Here is a 21,336-nt window from a genome sequence, read left to right as displayed (position 1 = left end):
TGTGTATATATATATATATATATATTTTTTTTTTTTGGTAGAGATGGGGTTTTACCATTTTGCCCAGGCTGGTCCCAAACTCCTGACTTCAAGTGATCTACCCATCTTGGCCTCCCAAAGTGCTGGGATTACAGGCATGAGCCATCATGCCTGGTTTGAAATTTTTTTATGTAGGACAAATTATATGCTCTACAGAATAAGAAAGGGGAATCAATGCAGTTTTTCTTTAAATCTAGGGACTTTACTATCTATGTAAGGACAACTGTATGGAACTGAATACAGATAGGCTAGAAGACAGTAATGAGACAGCTAGAAATAAGAAGGCTTAATCCTGAAAAATTTGGAGATGGGACTAAATTAAAATACACAAAGCAGTATGAAGATAATTCAAGTACAGACTCTCTGTCACTACAAAGAAAGAGGTCCATCTTAACAAAAACAAGGCTTAAAACCACACCCTGCCTATCTCCAGTGGCTGTTCCTTCGCCCAAGAATGTAAGAGAGGAGCACTTTACTTCAGGGCTGTCAATGAACAGCTCTACAATGAGGTATGAGAATTAGGAATAAGGAACCAGGCCTAGTGGCTCACGCCTGTAATCCCAGCACTTTTTGAAGCTCAGGCAGGTAGATCACCTGAGGTCAGGAGTTTGGGATCAGCCTGACCAACATGGTGAAACCCCATCTCTACTAAAAATACAAATTTAGCCAGGCATGGTGGCATGCACCTATAATCTCAGCTACTTGGGAGGCTGAGGCAGGATAATCACTTGAACCCAGGAGGTGGAGGTTGCAATGAGCCAAGATTATGCCATTGCACTCCAGCCTGGGCAATGAAACTCCATCTAAAAAAAAAAAAATTAGGAATAAGGGTAGTAGTCCAGTCGTCCAGGGACTACCTTTTAAAGGAAAATACATCAACATTATGCCCCAGAATATACAGAATAGTGAGTTTTGGGCCCTCTGGCCCATATTTCTGAACTCTATAATGTAATGCAAAGCCCAGCAGAGGAGTCCCAGAGATCCACTTGCTGGAAAATAACTTGGTCAAATCACTTTGGCAAAACCAAGAGCAGTTGCTGAATCTACTCCTATGTGTACACTGCCACTAGGACCAACTGACCATCATTAATTTTTGTCTTTTTGTGCTTGTGCTGTGGATCTAGGACAGAAACAGGCAGTGTTGCGGAGTCTGGCAATCTTGGGACTGACTCAGAGATAAAAGGGACAAATGGCAACACTATAAGGCATACAAAGGATAAGTGCACATAAATGAATGACAGGCAAATCAAGGAAAAACCATGGAAGCAGCAAGCCAAAAAAATGAAGAATTTCCAGCTGATTAATAAAAATGTGTAACTTGGAATTGTGGATGAGATGTAAGTAAAGTGAAGGAAAAGTATTAGAAACAGGATTAATCCTACAAACACCTAGGAGAGCAGGGAGCCAAGGACTCAGGCATTCTTGTGGCAGGGCTGTGAGGCCACATGCTTGTAGATCCACAAGCCAGTAAGAAATAACAGAAATCCTGGATGCCCTGGCCCACCCTCAGGGAATATGTGCAGGACAGCAGGTAGACCTTGTAAGATCTGCTTACCTACATCCCTACAGCCCATCCTGACTCCTGCAGCCACTCCTCTGTTCTCCATCTCTAACCTATCGTTTTAGGACTGTTAGATAAGTGGAGCACGGTTTGCAACCTTTTGGGACTGGCTTCTTTTTCTACTCCAAGTAATTTCCTGGAAAGTCACCAGTACTGCGTATAGCCACAGGCTGTTCTTCTCAGTGCTGGATGGTGCTCCTTGCTGTGGATGGAACACACAGCCTAAGGAGGATATCCGATGGTCACTTTTTGGCTACTATGAATAAAGCTGCTAAGAAAGTTTGTGTACTGGCTAAAAAAAATTTTTTTAAACACATGGCCAAGCCTAAGTTAAACAATCAGAAAATAATGTGAATGTCACTCCCATTATTCCTGAGGTACCATTTATAGGCAGCATCTTCATCAACACCATACCCTTCTGTGGTATCTTACTATCTTTCATCTGTACTACACTGAGGCTTAGAAAGGTTTTTGTTTGTTTGTTTTTGAGACGGAGTCTAACTTTGTTGCCAGGCTGGAATACAGAGGCACAATCTTGGCTCACTGCAACCTATGCCTCCCAGGTTCAAGTGATTCTCATGCCTCAGCCTCCCAGGTAGCTAGGATTATAGGCGTGTACCACCATGTCCAGCTAATTGTTGTATTTTTAGTAGAGATGGAGTTTCACCATGTTGGTCAGGATGGTCTCGATCTCTCGATCCACCTCGGCCTCCCGAAGTGCTGGGATTACAGGTGTGAGCCATCACGCCTGGCCAGACTTTTTTTTTTTTTTCCTTTTAAAAATAAAAACAACAAAACTGCTGGGTCTGTCATTATTCAAAGGAAAAAGGGGTATGTTAATTAAAAAAGGAATCATGCATGTAGAACAAAGGGTCAGGACTTCAATAGGCTAGAGGACTTAGTGAAAGGTTCTGAAGAGAAGCTTGAATATAATTTTCTGTGGGATGGAAAGCAATTTTTAGAGTATGTTTAAGAGATGGGCTCTTGCTACATTACCCAGGGTGAACTAGACCTCCTAGGCTCACATGATTCTCCTGCCTCAGCCTCCTTTGTAGCTGGGTTTACAGGTGCATGCAACCATGACCAGCTAGGACAGAAAGCTTTAAGAAGGGATGCAGAGGAGTTAGAGCCTAGAGCAGAGAAAAAGTGCTTTTATCTAACTATGGGCTGAATGTCAGGATGATGAGACAGACAGGGATAGAAGACAGAAATGGCACCCTGCACGTTCCTTTTTCTTTTTAAGAGATGAAGTCTAGCTTTGTCACCCAGGATAGAGTACAGTGGTATGGTCATAGCTCACTGGAGCCTTGAATTCCTGGGCTCAAGTGATGCTCCCCCCACCGCAACTTCCTGAGTTGCTAGGATTACAGGTGTGCACCACCAAGCCAGCTAATTTTTTGTAGAAACGGGGTCTTGCAATGTTTCCCAGGCTGGTTTCAAACCCCTAGGCTCAAGTGGTCCTCCCACTTCCATCTCCTGAGTTGCCGGGACTATGGCTGTGAGCTATTGCACAGCTGCAGGTTCCTTAAGTCTGGGGATTGGTGACAGGGCAAGGAGGAAGGGTGAGCACAGAGCTGAGAAGGAGAAAGAATTTGGGTTTGGCCGGGCACGGTGGCTCACGTCTGTAATCCTAGCACTCTGGGAGGTCGAGGTGGGTGGATCACCTGAGGTCAAGAGTTCAAGATCAGGCTGGCCATCATGGTGAAAACCCATTTTAAAAAAAAAAAAAAAAAAAAAAAAAGAATTTGGGTTTCATACCTGACTGCTGGGAGCGTGAAGATGGGATGACATGAAGAGGACACAGGAGAACTTTTGCTCTGGGAATAGGAGATGCAGGCTTGGCAGCCATGTAGTGAAATACAGAGGTATGGGTGAAGGGAAGGTAAAGAACTGCCAGAGTTTCAAATAAAGCAGTGGCAAACACAGAGACTTATTATTCTAAGATTCTCCACAAAGCTGTCAAAGAGGCACCTTTGTTTTTAAGGTGGTACTGTCCCAACTCCCTTTCGGAGACCTCTTTTTTGCTCTCTTCCTACCCCCATCACCTGCTAGGCCATTAATAAAAGCAATACTTTGTTTTCCACTCTCTAAATCACTACTAATGATTTTCTAATGGTACTCTAGGTGGTGTGAAGGAGATGATTTTGTTGTTGCTGGAGGCAGGAGGCCTCCTTTTTAGCTAAAAAGTACAAAATTCTAGCCTGCAGATGAAAAGAACACTTCTAATGGACTTGGGAAGCCATATACTAGAACAAATAATGTGGTTCATGTTTATCAATGGGTCCAGGTTGCTTCCTTCCACCAAGTCCAAGCTGGACAGAGGCCTTAAACAAGTCAGGAAGAACATATTGCTGCCCTTCACTGGTCTCTCTCTCTCTCTCTGAACCTCTGAGCTTCGGTTTCCTGAGATTTTATTGAATAAAGCTACATATGTGGCCCGGCACAGTGGCTCACGCCTGTAACGCCAGCACTTTGTGAGGCTGAGGTGGGTGGATCACCTGAGGTCAGGAGTTCGAGACCAGCCTGACCAACATGGTGAAACCCTCTCTCTACTAAAAAAGCAAAAATCAGCAATGTGTGGTGGTGCACGCCTGTAGTCACAGCTACTAAGGAGGCTGAGGAGAAGAACATTTAAACCTGGGAGGCAGAGAATGCAGGGAGCTGAGATCATGCCACTACCAGCCTGGGAGACAGAGTGAGACTCTGTCTCAAAAAAAAAATCAGTTAAATAAGAAAAGAAATAAATAAATAAGTGCCTACCTTTACCACAAAGCTTTCTGTGTGATCAGAATTACTATTAGTGACAGTGCCTTATTATGCCACTGGCTCCTCAAACACTCTTGTAAGAAATATAGCAAATATTCCCATTTTATCAAGAGTAAACAGAAAAGTTAAAAGACTTCTTTATGGTCACAGAACTAGTAAAGGGAATAAGAAATGAGGCCCAAGTCTTCTAACTCTAAATCCAATTCTCTTTCCACCGCACTACTTTGTGCTTAACTAAAACAGTTCATGTGAAAGGATATGATACAGCCAGGCGTGTGGTTCATGCCTGTAGTCTCAGCACTTTGGGAGGCTGAGGCGGGCGGATCATGAGGTCAGGAGATTGAGACCAGCCTGGCTAAAATGGTGAAACCCCATCTCTACTAAAAATACAAAAAATTAGCCAGGCATACAGGGACACGCCTGTAATCTCAGCTACTTGGGAGGCTAAGGCAGGACAATTGCTTGAACCCAGGAGGTGGAGGTTGTAGTGAGCCGACACTGCACCACTGCACTCCAGCCAGGGCAACAGAGCGAGACTCCCGCTAAAAAAAAAAAGGATGTAATATAACAGCTACATAAAATCAAAGGTGTATTCTTCTATTTCAGTTACTGTGTTTTCATCTTTAATATATTCTGTATCACTGCTGTGAGACTGCTATGCTCCCTGTAGTAAATAATTTTTAAATTTATTAAGTTTTAGCACCTTGTAGTACACTGAACAGTGGACTTCAAACAGTTATGTACATGTTCTAATCCCTGGAACCTGAGAATGTAACTATTTGGAAAAAGAGTCTTTTCAGATTCAATTAAGAATCCTGAGATGGGGAGAATCACCCTACATTATTTGGGTGGGCCCTAAATCCAATAATAAGAGACACACGGGCTGGGTGCAGTGGCTCATGCCTATAATCCCAGCACTTTGGGAAGCCAAGGCAGCCAGATCACTTAAGGTCAGGAGTTCGAGACCGACCTGGCCAACATAGCGAAACTCAGACTCTACTATGAGCTGAGATCATGCCACTGAAACCCAGCCTGGGCAACGAAGTGAGACTCCATCTTGGGGGGAAAAAAAAAAAAAAGTCACATGGAGGCAAAGATATAGAGAGGAGAAGGTGATGTAAACATGGAGAAAAGAAACATGTGGCCATAAAACAAGGAATGCTGCATGCCACCAGAAGTCGGAGAAACAAGGAGCAGGATTCTTCCCTATACACCCTGGAAGGAGCATGGCTTTGCTGGATTTTGGACTTGATTCCCCAGACAGTAAGAATAAATTTCACTTGTTTTAAGTTATTATGACAGGCCGGGAGCAGTGGCTCATGCTTGTAATCCAGCACTCTGGGAGCCCGAGGCTGATGCATCACCTGAGGTCAGGAGTTTGAGACCAGTCTGGCCAACATGGTGAGGCTCCGTCTCTACCAAAAATACAGAAGTTAGCCAAGCATGGTGGTGCGTGCCTGTAGTCTCAGCTACTCAGGAGGCTGAGACAGGACGTGAACCTGGGAGGCAGAGGTTGCAGTGGGCCGAGATCTCACCCTTGCACTCCAGCCTGAGCTACAAGAGCAAAACTCTGTCTAAAAAAAAAAAAAAAAATAATAATAATAAGTTATTATAACAGCCTCAGGAAACTATGTAGGAAACATGTGCTATGCCCTGTACTGAAGAGTTTTATAAATGTTAACTCATTTGATCCCCATAACAACACTATAAACCAGGCACTATTATCCCTGTGGAAGAAAGGGGAGGACACAAAGATTAAGTAGCTTGCCCAATGCCATAAAGCATGTAAATGAGGGAGCCCAGATCTCATGCAGGTACTCTGATTCTAGAGATGGTGGGTGCTTGCAACCAAAATGCACCCCAGACAATCAAGGTCTGGAGAGGGGTCCAACAGGTGCTCTTCCAGCAGGGACTCAGAGACAATGTGATGCAAAAACCCTGCTGCTACCAAACTGACTGATGAGCTATTTGCCTCATGCTCGGCTCCAGACAGAAATGACTTTCTGAACCAGTAATTCAGAGTATATGTTCCAGCAGAGAAATCAACTATTCAAGAAACAATATGGCAAAGAGGTGCATCGCTGGCTGATTGACAAATACCCATGAGGTGATGTCTACCTATCATGCACTGGAAAATGCCTGCAGGCTCTTGCTGTTAGGCCCAGTAGTACTGTTTTCCAAGCTATTGCTCAGTGGCATGGCCCATTTACCTATTACCCTACATCTTCATGACAACAAGCTGGGATAGGGCAGCTTTTGGGTTTTCCAAGGCTGTTAGTTTACTTATTGTAAATTCTAAAGCCTTGTGAAAAAGATTATTTCTCCTATTGTCACAAAGTCAGAAAGCCACTGGGATATGGGTGTTCTGAGTATGAGTGGACAATGGCCCCTTCAGAGCAAAAATGAAGGTCTAGAGGAAAAGTAATTTACTTCTGCTTCCGGGACCTTGCAAAGACAAACATCTCTCAGGAGAGCAAGGGGTACTCTAAGAGTGAATGATGTCCCTTTGCCATCCAGAGGTACTTCTGTCAGGCGCTATGCAACTTAGCACTGTTGTTCCTGGAGCAGTGGATTTAGAGAAAAGATAGGGGAGGAGATAAGAATAAGGTCGACCATGCCAGGCAATGTGATAGTTAACTCTCTGAAGCCTCCAGGTTGTTTGGAAGATGATGGTAAGGGCCCAGTTTTGAGATAAGGAAACTAAGCCTCAGAGAAGCTATGTAATTTGGCCCAAAGTCACAATGAACAAGAGACTGAGCTGAGATTCAAATCCAGGTCTCTTTGACCCTGAGGACCATTATCTTTTCCTGTACCCCACCTTCCTTTCCCCTTAGAAAAGGTAACTTCCAAGGATGAAATCTGAAATGGGGTAGAATTTAAGAAAACTCAGGAGATGACAAAATCAATTCCTTTTAAAGCAACCGCTGTCCTGAAATCTAAACATCCTTATGGTTTTTGTGGTGTCTGATACATATCTTGCCACTTTTAAATGAGCAACAGTGTCTGAAGGCATTTCCACTAATTCTTACTAACATGAAGAGATCTGGCCCACACAAATCTGAAATGCATAAGAACAGGCCTTAGCAAACAAAGTAAAGGGTACATATCTTTTCCATTAAAAAAAAAAAAAAAAATCAGGTATTTATTTTCCCAGCAGACAGGGAGAGGAGGAAAATGGGAGAGAGAGATGGCATCAAAACAGCAGTATCAAAAGCTTAGAATGGTGGGAGTCTGACCTACATACAAGTTTTGTTTTTTTTTTTTTAAACAGGCATCTGAAGCCTGAAAAATTAAAAAGTTTGCTAAAATTAGGTTTAACTAGTAGAAAAATCCCTCATACTCTCTCAGGTTTATTAGATCTTTTACTAAAGCATTACACTCATGACACCTAATGGAAGTGAAGGACCTTAATTTTATTCTTTGAGTTGGTAAAAAAGGGTAGCGAAATAAAGTGAATCTAGGAAAGGGAACCTGTGAATTTCCAGTCTTGAGCACATTTCATCAATACATTTCTAACTGTCTATAGCACATCCTCTGGCTGAGTCCCCAGGAGAACGGAAATAACAAAATCAGGGCCAAGTGAGGGGAAGCCCAGGCTCCTCAGAGACTGTGCCTTCCCCACAGCTTCCTGGGGGTGCCTGTGACAGACCCTCTTTGTTGAAGACTGGGCCCTCACTGTTCTCTTTGTGAGGGTAACCTGCTACCCCGGAAAGTAGCACAGCAGGCTTGTTATCACATGATGCAAGTAGGACCAAAGGCACCGCAGATAATAAAATCTTGGCTGATGTAATGGGCTATTGCTTTTCTTTTTCAGTGTGGAGTTGATTCCAGGGGTGGGTCAGAGTGTGATGACTGGTTGTAATCCTTTCCTGAACTTTATTTCTGACGTGGTAGGGTTGTATAAGTAAGTCTGAGAGGCTTAAAAGCCAAGTGTAGCTGGGTGTGGCGGCACATGCCTGTACTCCCAGCTACTCAGGTAGCTGAGGTGAGAGGATTACTTAAGCCCAGGAATTCGAGGCTGCAGTGAGCCATGACTGCACCACTCTACTCTAGGCTGGGGGACACAGCAAAACCCTGTCTCAGAAAAAAAATGTTTTTGTTTTTGTTTTATTTATTTACAGACAGGGTCTTTTGCTCTATCGCCCAGGCTAGAGTGCAGTGGCACAATCTCGGCTCAACTCAGCCTTGATCTCCTGGGCTGAAGCGATCTTCCCGCCTCAGCCTCCCAAGTAGCTGGGACCAGAGGTGCATGCCACCACACCCGGCAAATTTCTTTTATTTTTTGTAGAGACAGGGTTTCACCATGTTGCCCAGGCTGGTCTCAAACTCCTGAGCTCAAGCAATCTGTCTGCCTTGGCCTCCCAAAGTGCTGGGATTACAGGCATGGGCCATATTTCCAGCCCATTCTAGTTTTATCATCAGAATATCATTGTATCATGTCTGAGTTCTCATCAAATCAGACCAATCCTGTTGTCATTTTTTAGGCATTTCCCAAAATTCTTACAATATTAATAATGAGGAAACAATGAAGATATTAAAATCAAACATGTTCTTTCCCTCTGCTTTCACCTATAGCACACACACAAAGGCTTCCCCAATGCAGGCAGCAGACTTAAGATCCATGAGGAACACCCAAGAGTGTCTCATGTATTACAAATGCCTAGGAAGGGTTGGGCCTGATGGCTCATGCCTATAGCCCCAGCACTTTGAGAAGCCAAGATGAGAGGATCACTTGAGCTAAGGAGTTTGAGACCAACCTGGAAAACATAGTGAGACCTTGTCTCTACTAAAATATATACATGCCTATGGAGGGCAGAGCTTAGCACTGTAATTATTTACTACATTTTTGTAATTTCCTTCTAACTTAAGTAATTTTCCTTTAAACCTGTGCTAAACTTCCTACAGTCCTGAGCATCTCAACCTAGGATCCTGCCAGGTGAGGTGGCTCATACCTGTAATCCCAGCACTTTCGGAAGCTGAGGCAGGTGGATCGCCTGAGGTCAGGAGCCTGAGACCAGCCTGGCCAACATGGTGAAACCCTGTCTCTACCAAAAATACAAAAATTAGCTGGGTGATGGCTGCCTATAATACCAGCTACTCAGGAGGCTGAGGCAGGGGAATCGCTTTAAGCTGGGAGGTTGAGGTTTCAGTGAGCCAAGACTACACCATTACACTCCAGCCTGAGAGACAAGAGCAAAACTCTGCTCCAAAAAAAAAAAAAAAAAAAAAGGCCAGATGTGGTGGCTCATATCTGTAATCCCAGCACTCTGGGAGGCCAAGGCAGGTAGATCACCTGAGGTCAGGAGTTCAAGACCAGCCTGGGCAACATGGTGAAACCCCATCTCTACTAAAACTACAAAAATTAGCTGGGTGCAGTGGCGCATGCCTATAATCCCAGCTACTCAAGAGGTTGAGGCAGGAGAATCCCTTGATCCCAGGAGACAGAGGTTACAGTGAGCCAAGACTGCGCCACTGCACTCTAGCCTGGGAAACAGAGTGAAACTCTTGTCTCCAAAAAAAAAAAAAAAAAAAAAAAGAGAGATCCTTAGCAGTCAGAGGTGTCCTCTTGCTTGAGTAAGCAGCATACCTCAGCAAACAGCAGCCACCACCCAGGCCATTCTCCTTTGTGGTTCCCCATGTGCTTTCATATTCATAGATACCATGGCCCAGGGTGTGGTCAAGGGAATACCATACATGTGCTTAAGAACTGGTTTCTATTACGACTATTTATGCCATCTGGAATGGCAGTCTTATAGGGAGAATCTTAATGTAGGCAACACTTGATACAATTTTATACTTTAAATGAAAAGGAATGAAATGCAATGCTGTGTATTTTATTAAGATCAACAAAACCTGGCCAGATGTGGTGGCACACACCTGTAATCCCAGCACTTTGGGAGGCCGAGGCGGGTGGATCACGAGGTCAAGAGATCGAGACCATCCTGGCCAACATGGTGAAATCCTGTGTCAACTAAAAATACAAAAATTAGCTGGGTGTGGTGGTGTGTGCCTGTAGTCCCAGCTGCTCAGGAGGCTGAGGCAGGAGAATCACTTGAACATGGGAGGTGGAGGTTGCAGTGAGCTGAGATTGCACCACTGCACTCCAGCCTGGTGGTGATAGTGTGAGACTCCGTCTCAAAAAAAAAAAAATCAACAAAATCTAAAGGTGGTCTAAGAACAAATGGGGCCAGCCTTCAGTTTCCATTTGCCAACTGGATACCAGAAACATTCTACTGCAGACACTTCCCTTGCCTCTTTATTTGGTAGGAAGAAACCAAGTTGGGATACTCTATCAGAGACAGGAACAAAATCTACCAAAAGTTGGAGCTCTTATCAAATAATAAGAGCCAAAGAAGGGCAACAGAGGCATGCACATAGTGGTCTCTAAACAAAAATTATAAGCATTTGATGAATCAAAGGTAGGGGAAAGGGCAGAAGGGCTGAAGGACTTACAAAGGTATAGGTACAAACTAAATGGAATATGTACAGGTGCCAGCTTATACCAGCTACACCGATACCTACATGTCCATATGTATTTGAGAGCCTAGCAAATTCATAATACTGAGCTGCTATTTTAACAGGCTCTACCACTAACTGATGGAGAGTTTTATAAAGAAAAATTACATGTAACTTATCTGCATACTTATACAGAAGCCAGAGAGATGAAAAATTAACCACTTGGTAATAAATCTGCCTAGTCTCTCCTCTCAGCACTTCCCCAACCTTACTGGCATTCAGAAGCTGATTATTCCTATCATATATCATAAAGTCTAGCCAAATACCAAAGACAGCCAACTGACCCAGATAATCTTCAGCTCCTAATGTAAAGGCTGTGGGCTGTGAACTTTTCTGGAATTTGGGAATTATGAGTTGGAAGGACCTGCCCATAGCTCTTACCTTACCCTGTGACAAGTCAGAGACTAACGCCATTCTGGCCCCAAAATGCTACAGACAAACTTACTTGCCCTGGTTTGAAAGTCCTCTTTAATTCTGGGCATGGTAATTCACATCCGTAATCCCAGCACTTTGGGAGGCCAAGGTGGGCAGATCACCTGAGGGTGGGAGTTCAAGAGCAGCCTGGCCAACATGGAGAAACCTCGACTCTACTAAAAAATAAAAAATTAGCTGGGCGTTGTGGTACATGCCTCTAATTCCAGCTACTTTGGAGGCTGAGGTAGGAGAATCGCTTGAATCCGGAAGGTGGAAGTTACAATGGGCCAAGATTGTGTCATCATACTCCACTCTGGGCAACAAGAGTGAAACTCTGTCTCAAAAAAGTCCTCTTTAGCTAAACTTTAGAATACAGTGATTCAGAGTTACTTGTTAGAACCAGCTTTTTCTGAACTGGTAATTTAAAAATAGTGGGTTTAATTTATTGTTGTTCTTTTTATTTTTTTTTTGAGAGGATCTCTTGCTCTGTTGTCCAGGCTGGATGGAGTGCAATGGTGTGACCTCAGCTCACTGCAACCACTGTCTCCTAGGTTCAAGCGATTCCCGTGCCTTGGCCTCCTGAGTAGCTGGGATTACAGCATGTGCCACCACATCTGGCTTATTTTTCTATTTTCAGTTGAGACACGGTTTCAACATGTAGGCCAGGCGCTGGTCTCGAAGTCCTGACCTCAAGTGATCCACCTGCCTTGGCTTCCCAAAGTGCTGGGATTACAGGCATAAGCCACCATGCCCAGCCTAATTTACTGTTGTTCTTAATTTTACTCTCTAACCATACTTGACTTAATTTTACATTCAAACTCCAAAGCAACTGAACAAAAGGGGTAATTTGGAAAAATGATTATCTTGAATTGCTGGAACTCTCACATACTGCTAGAGTGTAAACAGGCACCACCACTTTGCAAAAAGTTTGGCACCATCTATTAATGTGAACATATGCTTATCCTATGATCTGCTCTTAGGTACATAAATACTAAATTCTACACCTTAGGAATATATACAACAGAAATGTACACATATGTCTTATCAAAAGACATGTGCTCATGTATGTTCACAACAGTACAAACTATTCATAATAACTAAAACCTGGAAATCAGTCAAATGTCCAACAGAAGAACAGACTAACAAATAGTACCGCCACAGAGTAGAACACTGTATAGCAAACAGAAGGAATAAATGTACAACCACTAACAACAATGTGGATGCATCTCAGATATGCCGTATTGAGTGAAAGAAGCCAGACATGGCTGGGTGTGGTGGCTCATGCTTGTAATCCCAACACTTTGGGAGGTGGAGGTGGGAGGACTGCTTGAGGCCAGGAGTTCAAGGCTAGCCTGGGCAATATGGTGAGCTCATGGCTCAAGCCTGTAATCCCAGCACTTTGGGAGGCCGAGGCGGGTGGGTCATGAGTCAAGAGATCGAGACCATCCTGGTCAACATGGTGAAACCCTGTCTCTACTAAAAATACAAAAAACATTAGCTGGGCATGGTGGCATGTGCCTGTAATCCCAGCTACTCAGGAGGTTGAGGCAGGAGAATTGCCTGAACCCAGGAGGCAGAGGTTGTGGTGAGCCGAGATCGCACCATTGCACTCCAGCCTGGGTAGCAAGAGTGAAACTCCTTCTCAAAAAAAAAAAAAATAAATAAATAAAAAATAAAAATCAGCGGGGCGTGGTGGTGTGCACCTGTGGTCCCAGCTACTCAAGAGGCTGAGGTAAGAGGATGCCTTGAGCCTGAGAGGCTGGGGCTGCAGTGAGCCATGATCGTGTCACTGTACTCCAGCCTGAGTGACAGAGTAAGATCATGTCTCAAAAAAAAAAAAAAAAAAGGAAAGCAGCCAGACATAATAAATATCACTGTGGTTACATTTAGATAACATTCAACCAGCCCAACTAGTCTATGGTGTTAGAAGTCAGGACAGTTGTATCCTCGGAAGGGGAGGTGACTGAGCATAATGAGAGCCTCTGTGTGTTGTTACACAGGAATATTCCCTTTGTTAAAACTCATCAATTCTGCAAGTATAGAGGAAGTAAAAAAAAAAAAAAATACAGCTAAATATTTATGATTTGTGCATTATCCAAAATGTACATTGTATTTCAATAAAAAATCATGAGACTATCTTGTCACAGACTAAAAATAAAAAAAAACCCCTCTCATCATGCACTGCACTCAATAATTCTTTCCTTTACAAATCCACTTTAGAAAAGCCTATTTTTGTGAGAGAGTAAAAGATTAAAATGACCTATTTCTCTTTCAAAGACTATTTTTATGAACTCTACTTTGCTGGCACTGCTTCATGAGAATAGTTGTATCTGAATCTGCTGTAAATCCCCTCTTAGTCTTCTGTCACAGGAGGCAGCACTGTGGCACTGACCTCTCCTTGGAATCAGATGGAGCTCAGTGTGAATCCTGGCTCCCCCATGGAGCAAAGCTATATGGCCTTGCCACACATCAGTTCTTCAACTGTAACGTGTAATGAGAAGTAAGCAAAACAATGTAGGTGAAGGGCATGGCACACAATCACCTATTATCACCAAAATGTCATTTAGGGAAGAAAGCAGATGCACCTCTCTGCTCATCTTTTTCTTTTTTTTTCTTTTTTCCAATGCAATCTTTGCTCATCTTTTACAAACTAAATGTAGATGCTAGCACTCCTCAGATGTTCTCTGTGAGCAGTTAATGTGAATATGATGCTTTAGCACCATCAGAACCAAATACTAAGTAGCTACTACAGTGAACTTCCTCTTAAATGTTTATCCCAGTATTTTAGAAACTGAAATTTTACTTATTTATTATTTTAGTTTTCAGAGACAGGGTCTTACTGCTGCCCAGGCTGGAGTGTAATGGTGCAGTGGCACAATCACAGCTCACTGCAATTTCAAACTCCCGGGTTCAAGCAATCCTCCAACCTCAGCTAGGACTACAGGCATGTAGTGCCACCACACCTGGCTAATCTTTTTCTTTTTCTTTTTTTTTTTTTTTGGTAGAGAAGAGACAGCATCTCTGTATATTGCCCAGGCTGTCTCAAACTCCTGGGATTCAAGCGATCCGCAAGCCTTGGCTTCCCAAAGTGCTAGGATTAAAGGTGTGAGCCACCAAGCCTAGCCTAGGAATTAAAATTTTAAATAACTACTGTTTTTGAAAAACTACTTTGTGATCTGCACTCCATTAAGCATTTGTATCTTTTGAAAGCTGAACTCTGGAGAAAATCAGATCCCTTACAGAGAATTTAAGATCTGCTCAAGTAGACAGAAAAGAAGACTGAGAAAGAAAGCATCTTGTTGTTTTGAGCATGACAAACTTCTAAGGCTATCTCCACAAATGTCATTTAGAGTGGCAAGTCTGATGATGGTAGTAAATTTCATGACTGCAATTTAATCGTGTGTGTGTAAACAAAAGCTTCCCAAAATAAACTTAGCCCCGTTTTTCAGTAAAGCCAATAAATACTAAAACTATAGCCTAAAACATATTTTGGATTGTGAATAAGTATGTTGATAACACCATGACTTGCCAGAGAATCTGCATCCCATTCCCAAAAGCACAAACTCTGACTCTGGCTAAGCACTTGGTAAATTACTGTGGATAAGCAAACTTTAAAACTCTTACAAGACGACTTTCACTAGAGTAACAAAATACATAGCACACACCCATAAATATTGCCCTCTAAGAACAGAAGAAATATGGGATTGGGGGTGAACTGGAATTAAAAGTACATCTTAGGTTTTAATGATGCTGGCAGTTAAGTTTGAAGGAACTGTGAACTCAACTTTCAAAGTGGTTAACATTTAGAAAGTAATCGCCAATTTGAAGCAGCTCTCACAAGCTACAAATGGGACAATTTAAGCATCAAAAAAAGTCAGGCGCAGTGGCATATGCTGTAATCCAGCTGCTTGGGAACTGAGGTGGGGGGCTGCTTGAGCACAGGAATTTGAGTCCAGCCTGGGCAACTCAGTGAGATCCAATCTTTTTTTTTTGAAACGGAGTTTTGATCTTGTTGCCCAGGGTAGAGGGCAATGGCATGATCTCGGCTCACTGCAACCTCTGCATCCCGCATTCAAGTGATTCTCCTGCCTCAGCCTCCCAAGCAGCTGGAATTACAGACATGCGCCACCATACTCGGCTACATTTTGTATTTTTAGTAGAAACAGGATTTCTCCATGTTTTTCAGGCTGGTCTTGAACTCCCAACCTCAAGTGATCCACCAACTTCACTCTCCCAAAGTGCTGAGATTACAGGCATAAGCCACCATGCCAGGCCGAGACCCAAACTCTTTTAAGAAGAAATGAGAAACACAAATAGTATCTATGATAGACTGAAACACACAATGTATTAAAAAATATATAATTTCACAATATTAAAAATATACACACACCAAAAAACCTTCACTGGTCACCTTTGGTGACTGCGGGGGCAGCAACTCATTATACAGATAACAAATAGAGGGAAAATATGAATGATTTATCCAGGCTTTCCTGTAAGAATTGATTTTCAGGGCAACTAAAAAATTGAGAGAAAAAAAGTTTGTTTTTTTTGAATGGAAGAATCACTACTATCAACACTGAAGAAATAATAAACTTAAAAATCTCACCACTTTGCAATGCCTGATAAAATAGCTTTTTTTTTTTTTTTTTTTTTGAGACATAGTCTCATTTTGTTGCCCAGGCTAGAGTGCAATGGGCTCAATCTTGGCTTGCTGCAACCTCCGCCCTCTGGGTTCAAGCAATTCTTGTGCCTTGGCCTCCTGGGATTGCAGGTGTATGCCACCGTGTCTGGCTAATTTTTGTATTTTCAGTAGAGATGGGGGTTTCGCCATTTTGGCCAGGCTGGTCTCAAACTCCTGACCTCAGGTGATCTGCCCACCTCGGCCTCCCAAAGTGCTGACATTACAGGTATGAACCACTGTGCCTGGCCTAAAATAGCTAATTTAGGAAGCAATTCTGAAAGCTCAATTCAAAAACAATTAAATCAAATGGGGATTTTTATAGTAGATGAATCCGACTGACAACACGAGAACTACAGATCAATCTTAATATCACAAAAAGAAAAACTGACATTACAAGAATGCCTGATCTCCTAAGTGAATCTTGGCTGGGTGTGGTAGAGCTCATGCCTATATTCTCAGTACTTTGAAAGGCCAAGGGGGGAGGATCGCTTGAGCCCAGGAGTTCAAGACCAGCCTGGGCAACATGGCAAAACCCTATCTTTATAAAAACAACACAAAAATTAGCCAGGTGTGATGGTGTATGCCTCTAGGTGCAGCTACTCAGGAAGCTGAGATGGGAGGATTGACTGACACTGGGAGGCTGAGGCTGTAGTGAGCCATGATCATGTCACTGCATCCCACCCTGAACGACAGGGCAAGACACTGTCTCAAAAAACAAAAAATCAACAACAAAAAAAGTGAATCTGAACCTATTTGAACCTGATAAAATATCCAGAGCAGTGAGGGCAATCTTCTGGTTTATGGAAAATGTGTGTTTGTGTGTTGGGGGTTGGGGATTGAGGAAGCAGAAGGACACATGACATGACACTATGCATCTTTGGTGTACAATCAGGCACTGCCACTTTGTGGAAAACCCTGGTTTCTTCAATACATAAATGGCACCAAAAAAAGGAAAATGAATTATTATATAGATTTTTAAGAGACATGTCAACAAATGTAAAAAAAAAAAAAAAAAAAAAGTGTGAATCTTAATTGAATACTGATTCAAACAAACTAAACACTCCAGACAGTTAACTAATGATATTATGGTTACTTTTGGTTGATGGTGATGATAGTTATGTTAAAGAATAAGATTCCCACTAGTTAGAGATATATTTGAAATCTATCTCATTTCCAAAACCGAGGAGGAAAAGATAAAAACAGACCCAAAAATGCTGATAATTTTGAAGCTGTCCAATGGTACATGGGGGATTATCATACTATTCTCTCTACTTTGTCTATAGTTGAAGATTTCCATAACAAAAAGTAAAAATGGTAGAAAGATCATGTTTTGGTGAAACCAGGTCATGGGAGTTTACTGTGTTGTGTGTGTTTATCTTTAAAAATGTCTATAAATTTTTTTTTAAGTATCAAAAATCCAAGAATAAATTTTGAATGAACTCTTGAGATACTACTGTCCATTCAGAGGTGACCTACTCAACGAAAAGGCATCATATCAAGAGAAAAAGAACATGGAAGGGTTTATGTGGTGATTAGCCTAAATCTCACATGCCTACAATTTTCCAGATGACAATGAAAATTCTGAAGAGTCATCATCAGAAAATATCACCTGTGTGGTTGGTCCCTATGATGCTCTGTGCCTCAGTGATAACCACAAGCTTTTTCCAAGAGCAGGGTCTTCCCCTTACCTGGCTGGGGGGGGTGAGGTGGTGGCATCTGGTGGTGCATCAGAGGGTAGGGAGGGGGCTGTTGATGAGGCATCATGCCAGGGTGCCCTGCTGCTCCAAGTGGGGCCAGGCCAGGTCCTCCTGAGTGCTGGTGTGCCTGTTGAGGGTTCTGGCCATGCTGCTGCTGTTCCATTTGCTGTCGTGCTCGTAATTCAGCATACTTCAACTGTTCCATGTGGAAGTTTTGGCGTTCAGTAAGCAACTGCTGCCTCTGTTGTTCTAGCTGTAGGCAAATGAAGTGGAAGAGAAATGACACCAGGAGAGGCTTTCAGGATTGGATAACACAAAAGATAACTACATGATGCCTGAATTCCCTCTATCCCATTACACTGACACCACCACCTCACTTTTTGCACCTTCTACAGTGAGAACAAAGACATTATTTCTTGAATAGCATATTTCCATTTGGACATGTGTTACCATGGTCAAAGTCTTCCCCATGTTGAGTCCAAGTCTTTCCTTGTAATCTTCCCCTAGTAGGGCTACTGCTCTTTGGGATCACTGGGACACATGTAATCCCCTCTATGTTTGGAAGGCCTTTAGGTATTTAAAAATACTTTCCATGCTGTCTGAGTCTTCCACAGGTAAAACAAGCCTCTCTTGTCCTTGTAATAGTTTCTCAGATGCTAATACTTCAAGTTCACCCAACCTTCCTATGTGTTCTCTTCTGGATGTGATACTTTTGGTTATTGTCTATTTTAGAACATAACACCAGAGTTAAATTACTCTGCATGAGTTGATGTGGCCTTAGCCGCATAGACATGCATTTCTCTCTGTGGAACTTTGGCAGTGCCACTGCAAATCTTAGCTTTCAAGTACCCAAAATTATACTTGGTGACACATTCACAGAATATTTTAGTTGCCTAAAAAAAAAAATCTGCATAAATCTTAAAGACTACAAGCCATTTCAATATTCAATATAATCTTTCTGGCACTCAAATGAGAATTAAGAGAAATACAATATTATATGTTTAGTTCAGAGAATGAAGTCTATCCTAAATTAATTTAATTCAGGGCTGATAAAGAAAATCAGCCTGAACATGCAGGAAAATGAAAATCCAGATCTCTGGAAGTAGTATAAAAACCATAAGCATAAGGAGGGTTAATAAACCCACTTCTTTTCAATAATGTCCCTATGCCATCATTTTCAGAGCAAAATCTGAGTCACTGGGAATTATTTTGTAGTGCTGTGTTGTCCAATACAGCAGTCACAACCCATACACAGAGACTGAACACTTGAAGTGTAGCTAACATGAAATGAGATGTGCTGTCAGGATGAAATGCACAGTAAAATTTGAAGACTTAATGTGAAAAATTGTTCACATAGATTACATATACAAACAATGTATACATGTAGGTTTTACATATACTGGATTATGTAAAACATCGTGTCACCTGTTTTTAATTTGGCTACTACAAAATTTTAGTTATATATATGGCTCACATTATATTTCTGTCGCATAGCACTATTCTGAGGCATTTAATAGGCTAGGGAGGTGTAATGTTTTAGCTTTTGGGGGCAGTCAGTCTGTGGATAAATACAACATACTATTATTTGCAAAAACTAGATGGAATAAGCATGAGAATTAGCCTAAAAATCTGGGCTCTTGGCAGAGGGCTGCCTGGGGAGAATCCCTGTGAAACTGAGTGAGAAGCATCAGTGGTTATCAGGAGTAGCAACTAGGGTATTTCCATGGACAGATGGGGTGTGGGAAGACAGGCCATCAACACAGTATGAAGAGAAGACGTAAGAGCAGGTGGGGAGGAGAACAAATAAAGAGAGTAAATGGTATAGCTTATGTCCTGGGTTTTGCTAACTGGCTTGTAGAGTTTCCTTAGGGAGAAGATCTTCTAAAACAAAATGTTTTGAGAGAGGTTGAGGGTTACCAGGAACGAGTAAGACAGGGTGTGAGCGGGGAGCTCTTCATTTTCTAGGAAAGGTGATCTGAAGAGGGTAAAACCTGTCCTGGTTCAGTTTCCTGTGTGCATGATGAGAAGGGAGTTGTAAGATGTAAAGAGCAAGAGAATCTTCTGTAAGTCCAGTTCTGTAGGAAGACTAATCAGATTAGCAAGTAAGAGGCAAAATGACTGTAAAAGGTAGGGAGGGAAATCTAATTATTCTGGCTACAGATCCTTGGTTTTGCTTTCTTCTTATAAGTACCGCGTGCTAACCGATTGCGCCACTGGAGCCGTGGTTTTGCTTTCTTCTAATGATTCTTTCTAAGAATTTAGGACTCTGAATTTGCTTAAGAGGTGGCCAGGAAATGTACTCTTATCTATGTTTTTGTCAAGTGACTACTGGTCTGAACAGCTTGGCTGTAGTCCTACCGTTATGTAAGAACTATGGAATTTAGGTCAAGATATGCTTTATAAAGAAGCTCAACTGCTAGTGGAGGGAGCAGTGACTCTAAAAGGAAATCCTGGTCTCTGCACTACCTAGCTGAACTTTCAGCTCTGTTTTTAACCAAACTAGTCTTTCTTTGGGGGCTTACCTTAACATCAAGGTATTAACCTTGGAAAGAAAAAAAACAATCTGTTAAAAGGATGAGATGGCTAAGCTGGGAAGAAAAATCTGCCCAATTTTCCTTTTCTACATCATGTGCTAGCCTGTATTATCCTCTTTATTTTCTGAGTTTCACCTGTCATTTTAAAACTTAGAAGGTAATTTAAAAAAAGTAATTAGAAGAATTAGAAAGCGTTTAAGTGATTAAACACATACATAAACCCAGTTTTAACCAAAAGTTTCAATGTGGGGCTGAACAGGTCCTATGAGTTGAAAGCAAGGCCCAAATAACAGGCTACCAGTTGGCTTCATGAGGGCCATCTCTGCTCTGGTGCCAATGCAGCAGAGCTTGCCACCATGTATTGCAAAGGAAGTATCTTTTCTTGTTCTAGACACCTTATTTTTGTTAAATCAAGTTGAAGACTGCATTCACTTTTGTGACAATCAGAAAGAATGTTAACTAGAAATATCTGAGAGAAAACTGGCAATACTGGTCATACTTTAAATGCACTTAACCAATGACCCAGTGATGAGGAATCTGGAAATCTGTCTTAGAATCCTATATGTATGAGTGTGTAAGGATGGTCACCAAGGCATTATTTTTGATGTTCAGTTACATAAGATAACCTGAATGAGTGGTGAAAAAACAAGTTGCCACAAAAATATGTATACGATAATCCAAGTATATAAAAATGACTTTGTGATCATGTATAAACACATTTATATACATATTTAAAATGTTCTGAAAGATATACACTATTAACAGTGATCATCCATAGAAATGAAACTGGGAATTGCAGAATTTTTCTCTTTTTTTGAGACAAGAGTCTCGCTCTGTCACCCAGGCCAGAGTGCAGTGGCTCCCTCCTGGGTTCAAGCAATTCTCCTCCCTCAGCCTCCCAAGTAGCTGGGATTACAGGCACCCATCACCATGCCCAGCTTATTTTTGTATTTTTAGTAGAGACAGGGGTTTCGCCATATTGTCTAGGCTGATCTTGAACTCCTGACCATGATCTGCCTGCCTTGGGCTCCCAAAGTGCTGGGCTTACAGTGCTGGGTGTGGTGGCGTGCACCTGTAATCCCAGCTACTCGAGAGGCCGAGGGTGGAGAATCCCTTGAACCCAGGAGG

At 42.2% G+C, this 21,336-nt stretch overlaps 1 protein-coding gene across 2 annotated transcripts in view; it reads right to left on the bottom strand.

Annotated features, from left to right (window-relative positions):
• SMARCC1 (SWI/SNF related, matrix associated, actin dependent regulator of chromatin subfamily c member 1) overlaps window positions 1-21,336 on the bottom strand; it is a 215,906-nt gene that overhangs the window by 7,922 nt on the left and 186,648 nt on the right. Inside the window, exon 26 of one of the 2 annotated variants that reach the window (XM_032297943.1) lies at window positions 17,666-17,927. In XM_032297943.1, the coding sequence (XP_032153834.1) occupies window positions 17,666-17,927 (262 nt within the window). Of the gene's footprint in view, window positions 1-17,665; window positions 17,928-21,336 lie in introns of those variants that run through there. The other variant, XR_004275039.1, reaches the window with a different exon arrangement.

This window comes from Sapajus apella, unplaced genomic scaffold (genome assembly GCF_009761245.1).
Source record: "Sapajus apella isolate SASKATOON/1434 unplaced genomic scaffold, GSC_monkey_1.0 scaffold38, whole genome shotgun sequence".
Classification (NCBI taxonomy): domain Eukaryota; kingdom Metazoa; phylum Chordata; class Mammalia; order Primates; family Cebidae; genus Sapajus; species Sapajus apella.
Note: the sequence above shows the minus strand (reverse complement) of the source record. Positions and strands in the feature narration are given on the sequence as shown.